The following is a 19171-nucleotide window of genomic DNA, read 5'->3' on the forward strand; positions in this document are numbered from 1 at the left end:
TCAAAACATGGTTTTGCTGTGTAATGCAAATGTACATTGCATGTAAAATGGAATGGAAGGGCTGTGAGACAACTCACATTCTGTATTGAAGAAAACTGATTTCTTTTGCACTTTCTGTCAACTTGGAACTGTTTTGTAATGTATTTTTTACAGATTTTTATGAATAAAGTATATCTTTTGGGGGAAAAAAAGCATCCACTGCCCTTGCCCTTCTACATGGTAGAGGTTGAGAGTTTGGAAGGTGCTGTCGAAGGAGGTATGGTGAGTTGCTGCAGTGCATCTTGTGGAATGGTACACACTTTGGCCACTGAACATCGGTGGTGGAGTGAGTAAATGTTGAAGGTGGTGGATGGGGTGCCAATCAAGCGGGCTGCTTTGTCAAGCTTTATTTAGAGATACAGCACTGAAACAGGCCCTTCGGCCCACCGAGTCTGTGCCGACCATCAACCACCCATTTATACGAATCCTACATTAATCCCATATTCCTACCACATTCCCACCTTCCCTCAATTCCCCTACCATCACTCGGGGCAATTTATAATGGCCAATTTACCTATCAACCTGCAAGTCTTTGGCTGTGGGAGGAAACCGGAGCACCCGGTGAAAACCCACACAGTCACAGGGAGAACTTGCAAACTCTGCACAGGCAGTACCCAGAATTGAACCCAGGTTGCTGGAGCTGTGAGGCTGTGGTGCTAACCACTGCACCACTGTGCTTGAGCTTTTGGAGCTGCAGTCATCCAGGCAAGTGGAAAGTATTACATCACACTCCTGACTTGTACTTGTAGATGGTGGACAGACAATGTGGAGTCAGGAGGTGAGTTACTCGCTGCAGAATTTCCAGCCTCTGATCTGCTCTTGTAGCCACAGCATTTATGTGGTTGGTCCAGTTCAGTTTCTGGTCAATGGTAATCCCCAGGATGTTGATAGTAGGAGATTCAGTGACAGTAATGCCATTGAATGTCAAGGGGAGATGGTTAGATCCTCTCTTGTTGGAGATTGTCATTGCCCAGCAATTGTGTGGTGTGGATGTTACTTGCCAATTATCAGTCCAAGCTTGGAATGTGGTCCAGGTCTTGCTGCATGTGGACACGGACTGCCTCAGTATCTGAGGTGTTGTGAATGGTATTGAACATTGCACAATTATCAGCAAACATCCCCACTTCTGACCTCATGATGGAAGGAAGGTCATTGATGAAGCAGCTGAAGATGGTTGTCCCTCCAGACACAGTCCATTTTGGATCTTCAGATAAAGCAGAAAATGGCTTGGGTGACCACCACGGTGCAGGAGTGGGGTATGGGCCAGATCTGCGCCACATACAGCAACGTGAGTGCCTCGCACCTGATGACCAGGTTCTTACCCGCAATAGAGAGGGAACACTGCTCCCACATGTTCAGTTTATGGTGTACCATGGCTACGCGCTCTTTTCAGGTTTTGGCACATGCCCCGGCCCCTCCGAACCATATCCCCAGCACCTTCAGGTAGTCTGACCTGACGGTGAAGGGGACAAAGGATCGGTCAGCCCAGTTCCCAAAGAACGTGGCCTCGCTCTTGCCATGATTTACTTTGGTTCCCGAGGCCAGTTCGAACTGGTCGCAGATGCTCATCAGTCTGCGAACGGACGGCGGATCCAAGCAGAAGATGGCGTCGTTGTCCATGTACAGGGAGAGGGAGGCTTTGGCCTGAGTGCCTCCGTTGCCTGGGATTGTCACCCCTCTTATGCCCGCATCCTTCCTAATAGACTCAGCAAAACGTTCGATATGGCAAACAAACAAGACAGGGGAGAGAGGTCGGCCCTGCCTGATTCCAGATTTGATCAGGAAAGTTTCTGATTCCCACCAATTGATTGAGACTGCCCTACTGATGTTTGTGTAGAGTAGTTGGATCCAATTGCAGATTCCCTCCCCAAACCCCATTTTGGAGAGCACGTCCTTCATGTATGTGTGCGATATCCCGTCAAAAGCCTTCTCCTGGTCCAAGCTGATGAGGCAGTTGTCCACCCCCTGTCCTGCACATAGGCGAACATATCCCTGAGTAGCGCGAGGCTATCAGAGATCTTCCTGTCGGGTACAGTCCAGGTCTGATAGGGATGAATCACCAATCCCAGAGAAGACTTGACCCGACTGTCGATGACTTTGGACAGAATCTTGTAGTCTACATCAAGCAATGAGATGGGCTGCCAATTTCTGATTTCCGCCTTCTCCCCCTTCTGCTTGTAGATGAGGGTGATGATGCCTTTCCTCATGGATTCTGACATGCTGCCGGCCAGAAGCATACTCTCGTACACTTCCAGCAGGTCTGGCCAATCCAGTCCCACAGAGTCAAATACAAGTCAACTGGTAAGCCATCGCTTCCGGGACTTTTACTCGTCTCGATGGCCTTTGTCAGCCCCTCCAGATTTAGCGGTTTGTCCAGACTCACCCTCGTGCTATCACCTAAGACCTCCGTGATAGATGACAGGAAGGACTGGGAGGCTGTGCTGTCTGTGGGCTTCACGTCGTGCAGCCCGGCATAAAAGGATTTGCTGATCCTTAGTATGTGACTGCAATGATGTCACCAAGCTTTCCTCTTCCTTCAGGCAGCTGATCACAGAACTCTCTCTGTGTACCTTTTGGAAGAAGAAATGTGAGCTCATCTCATCCTCTCAACAGAGCGGACTCTGGACCAGAAGATGACCTTGGAGACCTGCGTGGCAAACAGCGAGGCCTGCTGGCTCTTCACCTCTTGGAGATCCTCCTTGACCTCAACCCCAATCGACTGCAGCCGCAGCAGATTCTGCTTTCTTTTCTGGAGTAGGGAAATTTCCCTCTGGCTATCTCTGACCTTCTGAACACCTTTGAGGATGCGTGGGAACACCACCATCTGCAAGTTCCCCTCTAAACCACAGACCATCCTGACTTGGAAATATATCGCCATTCCTTCACTGTCGCTGGGTCAAAATCCTGGAACTCTCTCCCTAACAGCACTGTGGGTGTACCTACACCAGATGGACTTCAGCCATTCAGAAGGCAGCTCACCACCACCTTCTCAAGGGCAATTAGGGATGGGCAATAAATTCTGGCCTTGCCAGCAAAGCCCACATCCCATGAAATGAATAAAAAAATCTCAGTTTGATAAGTAAAGCCTGTATAAGTATAACCAATTAGCTATCAGTCTACTCTCTTCCCAGAAATCTAATTATCTCACAAATCTATTTAACAGTGATAAATGTTCTGACTCCAATGCTGAGATTGTGGGACCCATGCTTTGAGCTTTGTCACACAAATTGGGAGCAGACAGGTATCTGGGGATCAGCCCTCTGTGAATACTCACTGTGAGCACACAGCACTTTAAGGGTTGCAACCAAAATTTAATCATGCCGCCACGTAAGACAACGTATCACGAAAGAAAGGTGAAGGCCAGAAACTGGGTCTGTAAGCAAGTGATGGAGCGTGCCAGATCCTAAACCACTGTCTGATGGCTGTCAAACTGCTGCTAAATGAAGTGGGCTGTCCAGCAAGGCAACATGCCTGCCAAGAGATAGCAGTCAGGGTCAATGTTGTGTACACTCCTGTGGAACACTGCTACCTGGGGCTAACTGCTGGGCCAAGGGGTGGGGAGCACTGCTATCCAGGAACTGCATAGACAACATCCAATAATAATAGTGGCCTTACCTCGAGCTATATCCAGGCACTGCATAGACAACATCCAATAATAATAGGCAGCATCATTGAACCGGCTTTCCAAAACTGCATTGTGAGTCAGTTGTTCCAGAACCTTGACTGCCTCATCCTGCCGGCCGGCCTTGTGAAATGCTGGGGGCAACAGCAAAGGAACCGAAAATATCATAGGAAATCAAAGCAAACCTTTAGAAATCTTTCATAATGTACATATAATTAGCAAGCTGTTCCACTGGTCACCACTGCCCTGAAAATCCACAGACTGCGCCGAACCTGTTGATGTCCTCCAGTACTGACCCCGCTGGAGTTTAGGTGCTGCGTTAGGACTGGGCCAGCAGGCACCCATGGTACTAGAGGTACATCTTCAGCACACATCTTCCATTCAATCGTGAAATTTGGTGCCTCCCCATTGTTGGGTGGAGTGGGGGAGGGAGGGAAGGGCTTCAGTCTTCAGGCCACTCCTCTGTTCCTCCTCCCTAGGGAGCCCACTTGCACCTATCTGAAGGATCGCATGCATCATCTCTCTCAGCATACCAGCTTTCAATCTTATGTGATTCCAATTGAACTGGGGAAACAGGAACTCCCAGAGTAGACAGTTCCAACCACATTGCTACTCAATGACATTGACATCACCCACGTTGTAAGGGGTGAAAGAAAGAAGGAGCTTGCATCTACATGCCTGGCTGAGTGGAGGTTCCACTCCTCATATGATCAACAGGAAAAATGGCAGTTAATGGGGACTTTCCACGATCGTGTCCCTGCCCATTTCTGGTCAGGTCCATTGGACACTGACAGTACACCCAAGGAACTACAGGGCCAATGTTAAAAACTGCCAAAACCAGACATATAACATACGCTGCTGTGTTTTTTTTATTCCCTTGACATGCAGCACAACAATTTCCGACTTGCAGAGTTTCACAGAAAGTCAAAGAATGTGCTCAAAAACTTTTACTTTACTCAAAAGAGCAACAGAAAAAGATAGCCTCAATGAGTCCATATTTGGATAATATTTTTCCCTCACCTGAACATGGCCAAGCTCTGACTATACCTGGCCAAGTCTAACTAATTCTCACCTTTTTGGGCTTCTTCAAACTGATCATTTTCTGCCAGCCACTGGGCATATGGAACATACACAATGTCTTTGAACTCTGGGTGCTTATCCACCAAAGCGAAGGCCTGAAGAGAAGAAACAGGAGTCTGGATCATGAGGAGCAGAGTAGCATTATCCATCATAAGGCACTGCACTAAGCAGTCCAAAAGAACACACTGGGAGGATAATCAGGAGTTGGCATCTCTTAGGACTGTCCAGGTCAGTCATTTGGGGAAAGTAGAAGCAGCACAAGAATGGATAAACATGGTGTTTCTAAGCTTGGCAGTCAGCAGGACTGCAGCATATACACAAGGTGTCCCCACTTTGTGGAAGGAAAATAAACTGACACCGTTCATCTTATCTGACCTGCTGAGATCCTGAGCAATTGTGGAACAGCAATACCAACAAAGCTGGAGAAGTCAGTCAGTTGTCCCAACAATATGGGAAGCATTGCTCTGGGGGAATGGAGTTGTTAGTAGCAGTATTATCCAACAGTAGTTGCTGAATAGCCACAAATTGACTTCATCACCATTCATGTGCCAAGGAAGTAAAGCAGTCACTATAATCTCACAATCTTGCTTTTCATCTTACCATTTTACTAACAAATGCACAAACAGGCTACAGCACACATGCATATGACATGTAAATACAAGTATTAAGATCACATGTCCAATGATCATGTTCATTATTAATTTTTTATTTACTAATTTGAAATGCAATTAGCCACATCAGTCACATGTGGCTAGTGGCTAATGTATTGGACAACAATACACTAGAAATACTGAGAAAAGTAAATCTTCCAGAAACCCATTTACAATGTCGCTACAGCAAGTGACCAGAGCAATTCTTCCCCCAAAGTTCCTTAATTTCAAACTCAGAAGAGACGACCGTTTGGCACTTGTGTGATATTTCCATTCCTTGCACCAGCCAACCTTATGATGTCTGATTCAGATCAACCTGTGGGAAATTTATTATGGCCCCAAATGTCACAGGACAAGTATAACACTACCCAAACACGTTTGACATCTTTCATATTTTCTTAAGACTACAGGATCCCCATTATTTTATTAATATCATCCCTTTTCACGACAGTACAAACCCAGTCAAGAGTGAGCTTTCTATACATAGTGAGCACAATTATTACCCAGTGGTCTTATAATTATCAGAGGAAACATATGATCTACATACATCTACGCTCCAAACAATGTGACAATGTTGTGGTTATTCATGCAATTGTTTCTCAGCAAAAACCACTGGCAAACTTCCTCACCTCCTCCCAGTGCCTAGTCTCCACATGCAGAAGAACCTGAGCCTCCAGGTCTCCCATTTTCATGTACGTCTCTGTGGCATATCCAGGGTGCTGCAGCTTCTTTAAAAAATAAGCACATCTTGAAAGGGGCTCCCGCTCAGCCTTGTCTAGTTTTCGAGCTACATCAATTAACCTGTGCAAGTAAACAAACAGTAGCTCATTATTGTTCAACATTGCTTTGGAGTAAACTTAGAAAATGCTAGGCCCGTGTGTTGGTGTTGTTTCATGGTTTGGTCAGTGTGTGTCTCTGTTGTCTCATAGTTTGGTCAGTGTGTGTCTCTGTGTTGTCTCATGGTTTGGTCAATGTGTGTCTCTGTGTTGTCTCGTGGTTTGGTCAATGTGTGTCTCTGTGTTGTCTCGTGGTTTGGTCAGTGTGTGTCTGTGTTGTCTTGTGATTTGGTCAGTGTATGTCTCTGTGTTGTCTCATGGTTTGGTCATGTGTGTCTCTGTGTTGTCTCATCGTTTGCTCAGTGTGTGTCTCTGTGTTGTCTCGTGGTTTGGTCAGTGTGTGTCTCTGTGTTGTCTCGTGGTTTGGTCAGTGTGTCTCTGTGTTGTCTCGTAGTTTGGTCAGTGTGTCTCTGTGTTGTCTCATGGTTTGGTCAGTGTGTGTCCCTGTGTTGTCTCATGGTTTGGTCAGTGTGTCTATGTGTTGTCTCGTAGTTTGGTCAGTGTGTCTCTGTGTTGTCTCATGGTTTGGTCAGTGTGTGTCTCTGTGTTGTCTCGTGGTTTGGTCAGTGTATGTCTCTGTGTTGTCTCGTAGTTTGGTCAGTGTGTCTCTGTGTTGTCTTGTGATTTGGTCAGTGTATGTCTCTGTGTTGTCTCGTAGTTTGGTCAGTGTGTCTCTGTGTTGTCTTGTGATTTGGTCAGTGTATGTCTCTGTGTTGTCTCATGGTTTGGTCAGTGTGTGTCTCTGTGTTGTCTCATGGTTTGGTCAGTATGTGTCTCTGTGTTGTCCCGTGGTTCGGTCAGTGTGTGTCTGCTGTCTTGTGGTTCGGTCAGTGTGTGTCTCTTTGTTGTCTCGTGGTTTGGTCAGTGTGTTTCTCTGTGTTGTCTCGTAGTTTGGTCAGTGTGTGTCTGTGTTGTCTTGTGATTTGGTCAGTGCATGTCTCTGTGTTGTCTCATGGTTTGGTCAGTATGTGTCTCTGTGTTGTCCCGTGGTTCGGTCAGTGTGTGTCTGCTGTCTTGTGGTTCGGTCAGTGTGTGTCTCTTTGTTGTCTCGTGGTTTGGTCAGTGTGTTTCTCTGTGTTGTCTCGTAGTTTGGTCAGTGTGTGTCTCTGTGTTGTCTCATGGTTTGGTCAGTGTGTGTTTCTGTGTTGTCTCATGGTTTGGTCAGTGTGTGTCTCTGTGTTGCCTCGTGGTTTGGTCAGTGTGTTTCTCTGTGTTGTCTCATGGTTTGGTCAGTGTGTGTCTCTGTGTTGTCTCATGGTTTGGTCAGTGTGTGTCTCTGTGTTGCCTCGTGGTTTGGTCAGTGTGTTTCTCTGTGTTGTCTTGTGGTTTGGTCAGTGTGTGTCTCTGTGTTGTCTCATGGTTTGGTCAGTGTGTGTCTCTGTGTTGCCTTGTGGTTTGGTCAGTGTGTCTATGTGTTGTCTCGTAGTTTGGTCAGTGTGTCTCTGTGTTGTCTCATGGTTTGGTCAGTGTGTGTCTCTGTGTTGTCTCGTGGTTTGGTCAGTGTATGTCTCTGTGTTGTCTCGTAGTTTGGTCAGTGTGTCTCTGTGTTGTCTTGTGATTTGGTCAGTGTATGTCTCTGTGTTGTCTCATGGTTTGGTCAATGTGTGTCTCTGTGTGGTCTCATAGTTTGGTCAGTGTGTGTCTGTGTTGTCTTGTGATTTGGTCAGTGCATGTCTCTGTGTTGTCTCATGGTTTGGTCATGTGTGTCTCTGTGTTGTCTCATGGTTTGGTCAGTATGTGTCTCTGTGTTGTCCCGTGGTTGGGTCAGTGTGTGTCTGTTGTCTTGTGGTTCGGTCAGTGTGTTTCTCTGTGTTGTCTCGTAGTTTGGTCAATGTGTGTCTCTGTGTTGTCTCATGGTTTGGTCAGTGTGTGTTTCTGTGTTGTCTCATGGTTTGGTCAGTGTGTTTCTCTGTGTTGTCTCGTAGTTTGGTCAGTGTGTGTCTCTGTGTTGTCTCATGGTTTGGTCAGTGTGTGTCTCTGTGTTGTCTCATGGTTTGGTCAGTGTGTATCTCTGTGTTGTCTTGTGGTTCGGTCAGTGTGTGTCTCTGTGTTGTCTCGTGGTTTGGTCAGTGTGTATCTCTATGTTGTCTCGTAGTTTGGTCAGTGTGTGTCTGTGTTGTCTTGTGATTTGGTCAGTGCATGTCTCTGTGTTGTCTCATGGTTTGGTCAGTGTGTCTCTGTGTTGTCTCATGGTTTGGTCAGTATGTGTCTCTGTGTTGTCCCGTGGTTGGGTCAGTGTGTGTCTGTTGTCGTGTGGTTCGGTCAGTGTGTTTCTCTGTGTTGTCTCGTAGTTTGGTCAATGTGTGTCTCTGTGTTGTCTCATGGTTTGGTCAGTGTGTGTTTCTGTGTTGTCTCATGGTTTGGTCAGTGTGTGTCTGTGTGTTGTCTCGTAGTTTGGTCAGTGTGTGTCTCTGTGTTGTCTCATGGTTTGGTCAGTGTGTATCTCTGTGTTGTCTTGTGGTTCGGTCAGTGTGTGTTTCTGTGTTGTCTCATGGTTTGGTCAGTGTGTTTCTCTGTGTTGTCTCGTAGTTTGGTCAGTGTGTGTCTCTGTGTTGTCTCATGGTTTGGTCAGTGTGTGTCTCTGTGTTGTCTCATGGTTTGGTCAGTGTGTATCTCTGTGTTGTCTTGTGGTTCGGTCAGTGTGTGTCTCTGTGTTGTCTCGTGGTTTGGTCAGTGTGTATCTCTATGTTGTCTCGTAGTTTGGTCAGTGTCTGTCTCTGTGTTGTCTCATGGTTTGGTCAGTGTGTGTTTCTGTGTTGTCTCATGGTTTGGTCAGTGTGTGTCTGTGTGTTGCCTCGTGGTTTGGTCAGTGTGTATCTCTGTGTTGTCTCGTAGTTTGGTCAGTGTGTATCTCTGTATTGTCTTGTGGTTTGGTCAGTGTATGTCTCTGTGTTGTCTCATGGTTTAGTCATGTGTGTCTCTGTGTTGTCTCATGGTTTGGTCAGTATGTGTCTCTGTGTTGTCCCGTGGTTCAGTCAGTGTGTGTCTCTATTGTCTTGTGGTTAGGTCAGTGTGTGTCTCTGTGTTGTCTCGTGGTTTGGTCAGTGTGTTTCTCTGTGTTGTCTCGTAGTTTGGTCAGTGTGTGTCTCTGTGTTGTCTCATGGTTTGGTCAGTGTGTATCTCTGTGTTGTCTCGTAGTTTGGTCAGTGTGTGTCTCTGTGTTGTCTTGTGGTTTGGTCAGTGTGTGTCTCTGTGTTGTCTCATTGTTTGGTCAGTGTATGTCTCTGTTGTCTCATGGTTTGGTCAGTGGGTGTCTCAGTCCGCGATGCATAGAAAATTGGTTGGCAGACGGGAAACAAAGAGTAGGGATAAATGGGTCTTTTTCCGAATAGCAGGCAGTGACTAGTGGGGTACCGCAGGGATTGTTGCTAGGACCCCAGCTATTCACAATACATATTAATGATTTAGATGAGGGAACTAAATGTAATATCTCCAAATTTGCAAATGACATAAAACTGGGTGGGAGGGTGAGTTGTGAGGAGGTTGCAGAGAGGCTTCATGGTGATTTGGACAAGTTGAGTGAGTGGGCTAATGTATGGCAGATGCAGTATAATGTGGATAAATGTGAGGTTATCCACTTTGGTAGCAAAAACAGGAAGGCAGATTATTAGCTGAACGGCTATAAACTGAGAGAGGGGAATATGCAGCGATACCTGGGTGTTCTCATACACCAGTCGCTGAAGGTAAGCATGCAGGTCCAACAGGTGGTAAAAAAGGCAAATGATATGTTGGCCTTTATATCGAGAGGATTCGAGTACAGGAGCAGGGATGTCTTGCTGCAATTATACGGGGCCTTGGTGAGGCCACACCTGGAATATTGTGTGCAGTTTTGGTCTCCTTATCTGAGGAAGGATGTTCTTGCTATAGAGGGAGTACAGCGAAGGTTTACCAGAATGATTCCTGGGATGGTGGGTCTGACATATGAGAAGAGATTGAGTCGGTTAGGATTATATTCGCTGGAGTTCAGAAGAGTGAGGGGGGATCTCATAGAAACTTATAAAATTCTAACAGGACTTGACAGGGTAGATGCAGGAAGGATGTTCCCGATGGTGGGGAGTCCAGACCCAGGGCACATAGTCTAAGGATACAGGGTAAACCTTTCAGGACTGAGATGAGAAGAAATTTCTTCACCCAGAGAGTGGTGAACCTGTGGAATTTGCTACCACAGAAAGCAGTTGAGGCCAAAACATTGTATGTTTTCAAAAAGGAGTTAGATATCGCTCTTGGGTCTAAAGGGATCAAAGGGTATGGGGCGAAAGCGGGAACAGGTTACTGAGTTGGATGATCAGCCATGATCAGAATGAATGGCGGAGCAGGCTCGAAGGGCCGAATGGCCTACTCCTGCTCCTATTTTCTATGTTTCTATGACTAAAGGCAGACAAGTCGCCAGGACCTGATGGCCTGCACCCAAGGGTTTTAAAAGAAGTGGCTGCAGAGATAGTGAAGGCATTGGTCATAATAAACCATAACTCACTGGATTCCGGTAGGGCAGCAGCGGATTGGAAAACCGCTAATGTGACACCCCTATTCAAGAAAGGAGGGAGACAGAAAGCAGGAAACTATAGACTATACTATAGAAACTATAGCTTAACATCAGTCATTGGAAAAATGCTTGAGTCGATTATAAATGAAGAACTAGCAGGACATTTAGAAAAACTTAAAACAGAGTCGACATGGTTTTATGAAAGGGAAATCATGTTTGTCAAATTTGTTAGAGTTCTTTGAGGATATAACAAGTAGAGTGGATAAAGGTGAACCAGTAGATGTTGTGTATTTGGATTTTCAGAAGGCGTTCGATAAGGTGCCACATAAAAGGTTATTGCACAAAATAGGAGCTCAGGGTATTGGGAGTAATGTGTTGGCATGGATTGAGGATTGGCTAACACACAGAAGGCAGAGAGTCGGGATCAATGGGTCTTTTTCAGGTTGGAAAGCCGTAACTAGTGGGGTGCCACAAGGATGGGTCCTAAGGCCTCAGCTATTTAATATCTACATTAATGACTTAGAGGAAGGGGCAGAGTGTAGTGTACCCAAATTTGCTGACGATACAAAAATAGGTGGGAAGGCATGTTGTGATGAGAACACAAAGAATCTGCAAAGGGATATAGATAGGTTAAGTGAGTGGGAAAAAATTTGGCAGATGGTGTTCAATGTGTAGCTTTGATGTCAAGGGCAGTCGCTCTCACCTCACCTCTTGAGTTCAGCTCTTTTTCCGTGTTTGGACCAAGGCTGTAATGAAATTTGGAGACAATGGCCCTGGCAGAACCAAACAATGAACACCACTGAGCAGGTTATTGCTCAGTAAGTGCCGCTTGATAGTACTGTCGATATACCTTCCATCACTTTGCTGATGACTGAGAGTAGACTCTTGGGGTGGCAATTGACCAGATTAGGTTTGTCTTGCTTTTGGTGGACAGGGAATACCTGAGCAATCTTCCACTTTGTCAGGTAGATGCCAGTGTTATGGCTGTACTGGAACAGCTTGGCTAGGGGCGCCTCTGGAGCACAAGTCTTCAGTATTGCAGCCGGGAACATTGACAGGGCCTACAGCCTTTGCTGTTTGCAGTGCCTTCACCATTTCTTGACATCACGTAGAGTGAATCGAACTGGCTGAAGACTGGCAGCTGTGATGTAGAGGACTTCAGGAGGAGGCCGAGATGGATCCTCCACTCGGCATTTTGGCTGAAGATGGCTGCAAATGATTCAGCCTTTTCTTTTGCACTGATGTGCTAGGGTCCTCCATCATTGAAGATGGGGATGTTTGTGGAACCTCCCTCTCCTGTTAGCTGTTTAATTGTCCACCACCATTCACGACTGGATGTGGCAGGACTGCAGAGCTTTGATCTTTTCTGCTGGTTGTGGGATCGCTTAGCTCTGTCTATAGTAGATTGCTTCTGCTGTTTAGCATGCATATAGTCTTGTGTTGTAGCTTCATCAGGTTGGCACCTCAATTTTTAGGGATGTCTAGTGTTGTTCTTGGCATGCTCTCCTGCACTCCTGAATGAACCGGACTTGATCCCTGGCTTGTTGGTAATGGTAGAGTGAGGGTTATGCCAAGCCAGGACATTTCAGGTTCACTTGAATACAACTCTGCTGCTGCTGAGGGCCCACAGCACCTCAAGGATGCCCAATTTTGAGCTGCTAGATCTGTTCTGAATCTATCCCATTTAGTATGGTAGCAATGCTACACAACACAATGGAGGGTATCCTCAGTGTGAAAACAGACTTCGGCTCCACAGGACTATGTAGTGGTCACTCCTACTAATACTATCATATATAATACTATCACCCAGAATGCATCTGCATCTGCAACAGGTAGATTGATAAGGATGAGGTCAAGTAGGGTTTCGCTATTGTTGGTTCTCTCACCCCCTGACACAGGCCCAGGCGGGCAGATCTGTCCTTCATGATCCAGCCAGCTCGGTTAGTAGTGATGCTACTGAGCCACTCTTGGTGATGTACATTGAAATCCCCCACCCAGAATGCATTCTGTGTCCTTGCTACCCTCAGTGCTTCTTCCAAGTGGTGTGCAACATGGACGAGTACTGATTCATGCGCTGGTGGAGGGCAGTGTGTGGTTCCCAGCAGGAGGTTTCCTTGCCTGTGTTTGACCTGATGCCATGAGATATCATGAAATCCAGAGTCAATGTTGAGGACTCCCAGGGCCACTCCCTCCTGACTGTATACCACTATGCCGCCACTGCTGTTGGTCTGTCCTGCTGATGGGACAGAGCACACCCAGGGTTGGTGATGGAGGAGTCTGGGACATTAGCTGTAAGGTATGATCCTGTGAGTATGATGTCAGGCTGTTGCTTGACTAGTCTGTGGGCTAGCTCTTCCAATTTTGGCACAAGTCCCAGATGTTGGTGAGGAAGACTTTTCAGGGTTGAATGGGCCTGCCTTTGTCAGTTCCAGCATCTAGGTCGATGCCAGGTGGTCCGTCTGATTTTATTCGTAATACATTACTGGAGCAGAAGGTACTCCTGAATTAATGTGTTATGGGAGTAGAAGATACCAGAAATAAACCATTAACTGAAGTAGAAGGAACCAGTGAATTAATATGTTAATGGAGCAGTAGGCACTAATGATTTAATAAATTTATAGAACTACCCCTAATAAATTAATAAACAAAAACATCAGCGTCCTAATTAGTAATAAATTAGTACAGGTGCAAGTACCAACAAATGAAATGGAAAAATGGGCAACCAGGAAGTAATACAGTTGGCATATCAACAAATCAACTAATGGACTGCGGGCATTAACAAATTAGTTGTTTACTGCAGCAGCAGACACACTAACATGTCTTGCAACACAGAACAGCAGTATGCCAACCAATGAATAAATTTAAGATAAAAGTCTAGGATCACATATATAAGACAAAGATCAAAGTAACAGACTGGAAAACAATCTAATTTTGAGAATGAGAATGAAATAAGGGAAGGAAGAGTGGGAAAAGATTGCAGACCAAAAAAGAGGTCAATGACAGGAAAAATTGTTGTGAAAGTGCTTCTTTTTTGAATTTTGTTTTGAGGATACTTATTTTAGAATCATGGACATTGGTTTATTTGGGAAAACTGAAAAGACTCCATGGATGTGTTTTTTACAAGGGTCACTGAGAGGTCTTGCTTGAAAACAAATCTTTACTGGTTGTCATGGCCTTAAGCTCAATAAACAACAGAAACCTTGGTGACTTGGGGGAGATGTTTACAGAGAAGTGACACGTCAAGATTTATGAGTGTTGGTTTTGCCTCTGAGATATTGTTTTGACTTTCCGGTTGGGGTGTGGACTGTGTTGAAAAGCACATGGAGATCAACCTACCCAGGGAGAAACACACAGCTCATCTTTCCTGCACCTCTCTAAGAGACCTGGAGAAATCCAGTGTGTCTGCTCCTCTTTCTCTATTTCTTTGAAAAGCCTGGGTGGGATAACTGAAACCCCTGATGCACAATTCTCCTGGAAAACCTACCAGACTACTTCTCGACATCTCCAAAATGAACTCCTCCAGAAAAGATCCCAGTAATCCATCTCTGTATACCTGGACGCCAGACCAAAAGGGACAACTGACATCCTTCCATATATTCTCTTTTTTCTTCAAGAATTAACAAATATTTGGCCAAAGTATTCCCTTTTTGGGTTTTTTTGTAAAAGAGCTCTGCAGAGAAAATGTCTTTTATTTTTCAGTTAACCGGCATGTGTGCGTGTGGCAGGGGAGTGGTATTTAAAAAGGGAAGTTTCATATTTCAATCTGTGTGTTGATGCTTTGCATCATTACTGGATAAGTCTTGTTTTATAATAAACTGCTAATTTTGTTGTTTATTGAAGAAACCTGGTTGTTATATTTTATTCTGCGATAAGGAGTAGTGTATGATTGACCGTATCGGTAACTGGGTAAACATTTAAATATATGTTGTGACCTGTGGAGAAGTGGAACTAGAAAAGACAATGCACTTTTCCCACCTCGATCGTAACACATAGCTGGGGTCTCTGTGTGGGATAACACAAAGCTGACGACTTGCAATTGTAGGTGCGGTAATAATAATTGAAAAGAGGAAAAGAATATAACAGGTTTCTTGTGCATTAGAATAAAGTTTACATTACCGGAATGGATTTGTCAGTTCCTACAACCATTCTGGAAAAGGAGGACTTATCCCTGAGTAATTTGAGAAACTTAACCAAGGTTAAGCTAATAGCATCGGCAGCAAAATTGGGGTTAGAGCCAAAAACCAGGAGCTAAGAAAGCAGACATAATTGGAGTAATAGCGTAGCATTTGCAATTGGAAGAAGGAAAAGGCAATCCAGATGGTGGTTCAGTTGTATTAGCTAGGATTCAGTTGCAACTGGAAGTGAGAAAACTTGAGATTGAACAGGAAAGAGAATTAACAAAAAAAAACTTGAACTACAATTTTGAAGGAGGCAAGCAGAGCGGCAGGAAAGAGAAAGAGAGAAGGGAATTTGAATTTTAAAAGCTGTAACTAAAGCAAAAAAAATGGCCTTGACTCCAGGGAAAATTTTGGTGAGGAAAGATCTGGCTCCAGTGGAGAGCTGTTTAATTTTGTGGCATGCTTGCCTGCCCATTTCTTCATAGTTGTTTGGGAAGCTTTAAGGTGTGCTTGAGCCACTTTGCAGGTTCTTGTGAGCTGTTCCCGGAACCCAGATACATAATTTAGCACAGAAGATTTGTCCCTCTGTTCTAAAAACCTTTCTTTAATGAGTTTAAGAGGACCTCATCACATGTCCGTAAACTAATTCAAAAGGACTAAAACCGGTAGATTCATTAGGTGAATCCCTAGTGGCAAACAAAAGAAATTCTAGCCCTTTATCCCAACTATGGAGATATTCATGTCAGTATACCCTGATCATCATTTTGAGGGTCTGATGGTACCTTTCTAATGCTCCTTGTCTCAGTGGGTTGGTATGCTGAAGATTTTAACTGTGTTATATCCAAATTACCTGTAACTTCCTGAAAAATCATAGACGTAAAATTGAAACTTTGATCCAACTGAATCTGAATCGGTAATCCATATCTAGTGAAGAACTGGGTTAACTTCTCTACCACTACCTCAGTAGAAACTATTCTCAAGGGAATGGCCTCTGGGAACCAAGCAGCCATATCCATGATAGTGAGTATATATTGGTGTCCCGCTTTTGTTTACGGTAAAGGACCTACACAGTCGACCAACACCCTACTAAATGGTTCCCCAAAAACTGGTATGGGAATTAGAGGTGTTTTTATGACAGTTTGTGGTTTTCCCACAATTTGGCACGTATGGCACGTTTTCCAAAACTTCACCACGTCCTTGGAAAGACCCGGCCAATAAAAATGTTGATTTAAACATGATTTGCTCTTCCAGATCCCCACATGTCCCGCTATAGGAATTTCATGCACAATCCTTTATAGTTCCCGGCGATACTTTGGCGGTACCATTATCTGGTGAATAACTGTCCATTCTTCATCCGCAAGTCTGTGAGGAGGTCTCCACTTCCTCATCAGAATCCCAACTTTAATATAATAGCCTTCTGGAACTCCTTTTGCCTCAGCTTCCATTACAGCAGATTGTGCCACTTTACTTAATTCTGGATCAGCTTGCTGAGCCGTAATCAGAGAAGATTTATTTAACATTCCCTTCGGATTATACAAATCCCCAAAGAAAGTTTTAGATATTCGGCTATCTGATGGTGGTGCCAATTTTACCTCCAACAATGGAACTTGTTTAACCACTGCTCGGGTTACTACACATGAAGGAAAATTTCCTGGAACCTTTTCCTGCAACTGTTCTGGCTCCTTAACTTCACTTGGTTTTTCCGTGACTACCAGAGAGGCTACTACTTTCGCTCCAGCCAAATCAGTCCCCAGGAGTAGGTCAACTCCTTCTACTGGCAAATTATGGACAACTCCTACAGTTACCATTCCAGACATTAGGTCATACTGTAAGTGCACCCGATACAAAGGTACAGGTATATACTTCCCGCCAATACCATTCACTAAACCCTTGGCATTCAGTGTGCTTTCTGGTGGAAATGTTATGCCTTTCACCAACAAAAGAGTTTGTAGCTGCTGTATCCCTAAGTATAACTATAGGTTTTCCTGCCTCGCTTGAGGGATAAGGAGTTACTTTTCCTTTCGACAAGAATTCAATATAACTCTCAGGTACCTTATTCATAACCCTGCACTCACAGTGGTTTTTGTACTTAGCCTTACAGCTGCAGTCAGAGCTACAGCCTTATCTGCTATACTCTCGGTCAGGGCCTCTTTCTCTGCATTGCCTTTGTGCACCCCAATAAGTCCCATGGGTTTACCCCCCAACATCCAGCATTCTGCACGAAGGTGTCCCATCTTGTGTCACTGATAACACTTAGGCTTGCGGACCTCACCTCCACTCTCAGCATCTTTCTTTCTGGCCTGAGGAGGAGATCCTGGGGCGCTCTCAGCTGTCTGCCTGTCTGGCCTTTGAAACTTTCTGGTTCTCTACATGGGTTCTTACTAATGGAGGGAGTGAATTTTAAAATTCTTCCAGGAGAATTAGTTCCCTAAAGTTTTCACACCTGGCTTCCATCTTTAGTGCTCGTATCCAACAATCAAAATAATTTGCTTTACCCTCTCAAATTCTATATAAGTCTGCCCAGTCTCCGAAATTGCTGCCTGTACGCTTCAGGGACTAACTCATACTCAGCGAGAATAGCCTTTTTTCCCATTTCATAATTTGCAGAAGCCTCCTCAGAAAGCATGGCATAAACTTCATGAGCTCTGCCCATCAACCTGCTTTGCATAAACAGTGTCCAGTTTTCCTTTGGCCAACTGTTTGGCTATCTTTTGGAAAAAAATGTAAATGAATCTACATCCCTTTCCTCAAACTTAGGGAGAGCTTGTACACATTTAAACAGCTCTCCACTGGGTCCTGGGATGGAGCCAGATCTTTCCCCACCAGAACTTTCACTGGTGTTAAGACCACCCTTTTGTCTTAATTCCATCTTTTTTTAATTCGAATTCCTTTTCTTCTCTTTCCTTTCCTCAAGTTTAATTTTTTTCATTGTCAGTTCTTTTTCAGGCTCAAGTTTTTTTCAATTCTTTTTCCTCCTTTTTCTGATCAAGCTTAAGTTTTCCCATTTCCTGTTCCTGCTCAAGTTTTTTTTCATTTGTATCTGAATTTTAGCTAATTTAACTGCACTACCCTCTGGCTTGCCTTCTTTTTCTTCCAATTTCAAATGGTGTGCTATTGCTTCAATTACATATACTTTCTTAGCTACTAATCTGCGAGGCAAGTTTTTTACACAGAGGGATGTGAGTGCCTGGGCCTTGCTGCCAGGGGAGGTGGTGGAAGCACATACGATAGCGACGTTTAACAGACATCTTGACAAATATATGAATAGGAAGGGAATAGAGGGATATGGGCCCCGGAAGTGCAGAAGGTGTTAGTTTCGGCAGGCATCAAGATCGGCGCAGGCTTGGAGGCCGAATGGCCTGTTCCCGTGCTTTACTGTTCTTTGTTCTTTGTTCCTGGTTTTAACTCTAACCCAAATTTTGCTGCCAATGCTATTAGCATAACCTTGATTAAGTTCCTCAAATACATCCTTCTTCCCCAGAATGGTCACAGCAACTGTTAAAAACATTCTGGTAGAGTAAACCTTATTCTATTGCAAAAGAAACCTGGTTCTTTTGTCTTTCATTTTCAATTATTACTACCCCACTTACAATTGTATGTTGTTGGCATTGGGTTTATCCCAGATGAGTCCCCAATTATATGTTACAACCGAGGCGGGAGGCGTGCACTGTTTATTCTCGTTCCACTTCTCCATAGGTCACAACATATATTTAAATTTTCCCGCTTACCGATACGGTCAGTCTTATACTCTATTTTTCACAGAATAAAACAGACCAAGCAGATTTAATTAATGAACAACAAAATTGTCTGTTTATTAGAAAACAAGTCTTAATCAGTAATGAAGTAAAGCATAAAAACACAGATTGAAATTTTAAAGTTCCCTTTTTAACACACGCACACGCACGCACACACACACACACACACACACACACAGATTTTTGTTCAGATCTTTGTTATAGACAGAAAACACTTGGGCTGACTACTTTCTCATTCTTGAAGAAACAGCAGATGAGATATGTTGTGTTCCAAAGCTGGCATACGGTCTGGCCTCTGAATACATGTAGATGAGTCACTGGGATCTTTTACAACAGTTCTTTTCAAGCGGCATTGAGAATTAATTTAGCAGGCTTTTCTTCAAACGAGATGAGATGAGATGAGTTGATACAATAGACTTCACAGGGTCTTTTAGAGAGGTGCTGGAAAGCTGAGCTGGGTTGTGGTCTTCTCTCCTTCCTTGGGAATTCTCCTTCCTCTGCAGGCTTTTTAAAGAGATGGAACAGGCTCGGCTGAGTTGGGGGTTCTGACCTTCAGTTTTATTTTTTAAAACTCCAACCCCTTTTTAA

General features: G+C 44.5%; 1 protein-coding gene across 1 annotated transcript in view; it reads right to left on the bottom strand.

The window, feature by feature from the left end:
* ift122 (intraflagellar transport 122 homolog (Chlamydomonas)) overlaps window positions 1-19171 on the bottom strand; it is a 229911-nt gene that overhangs the window by 81654 nt on the left and 129086 nt on the right. Inside the window, exons 19-21 of the mRNA XM_068051340.1 lie at window positions 6021-6192; window positions 4734-4836; window positions 3655-3795 (exon numbers count right to left, since the gene is read on the bottom strand). Of these exons, the coding sequence (XP_067907441.1) occupies window positions 3655-3795; window positions 4734-4836; window positions 6021-6192 (416 nt within the window). The remainder of the gene's footprint in view (window positions 1-3654; window positions 3796-4733; window positions 4837-6020; window positions 6193-19171) is intronic.

This window comes from Heterodontus francisci, chromosome 19 (assembly GCF_036365525.1).
Source record: "Heterodontus francisci isolate sHetFra1 chromosome 19, sHetFra1.hap1, whole genome shotgun sequence".
Classification (NCBI taxonomy): domain Eukaryota; kingdom Metazoa; phylum Chordata; class Chondrichthyes; order Heterodontiformes; family Heterodontidae; genus Heterodontus; species Heterodontus francisci.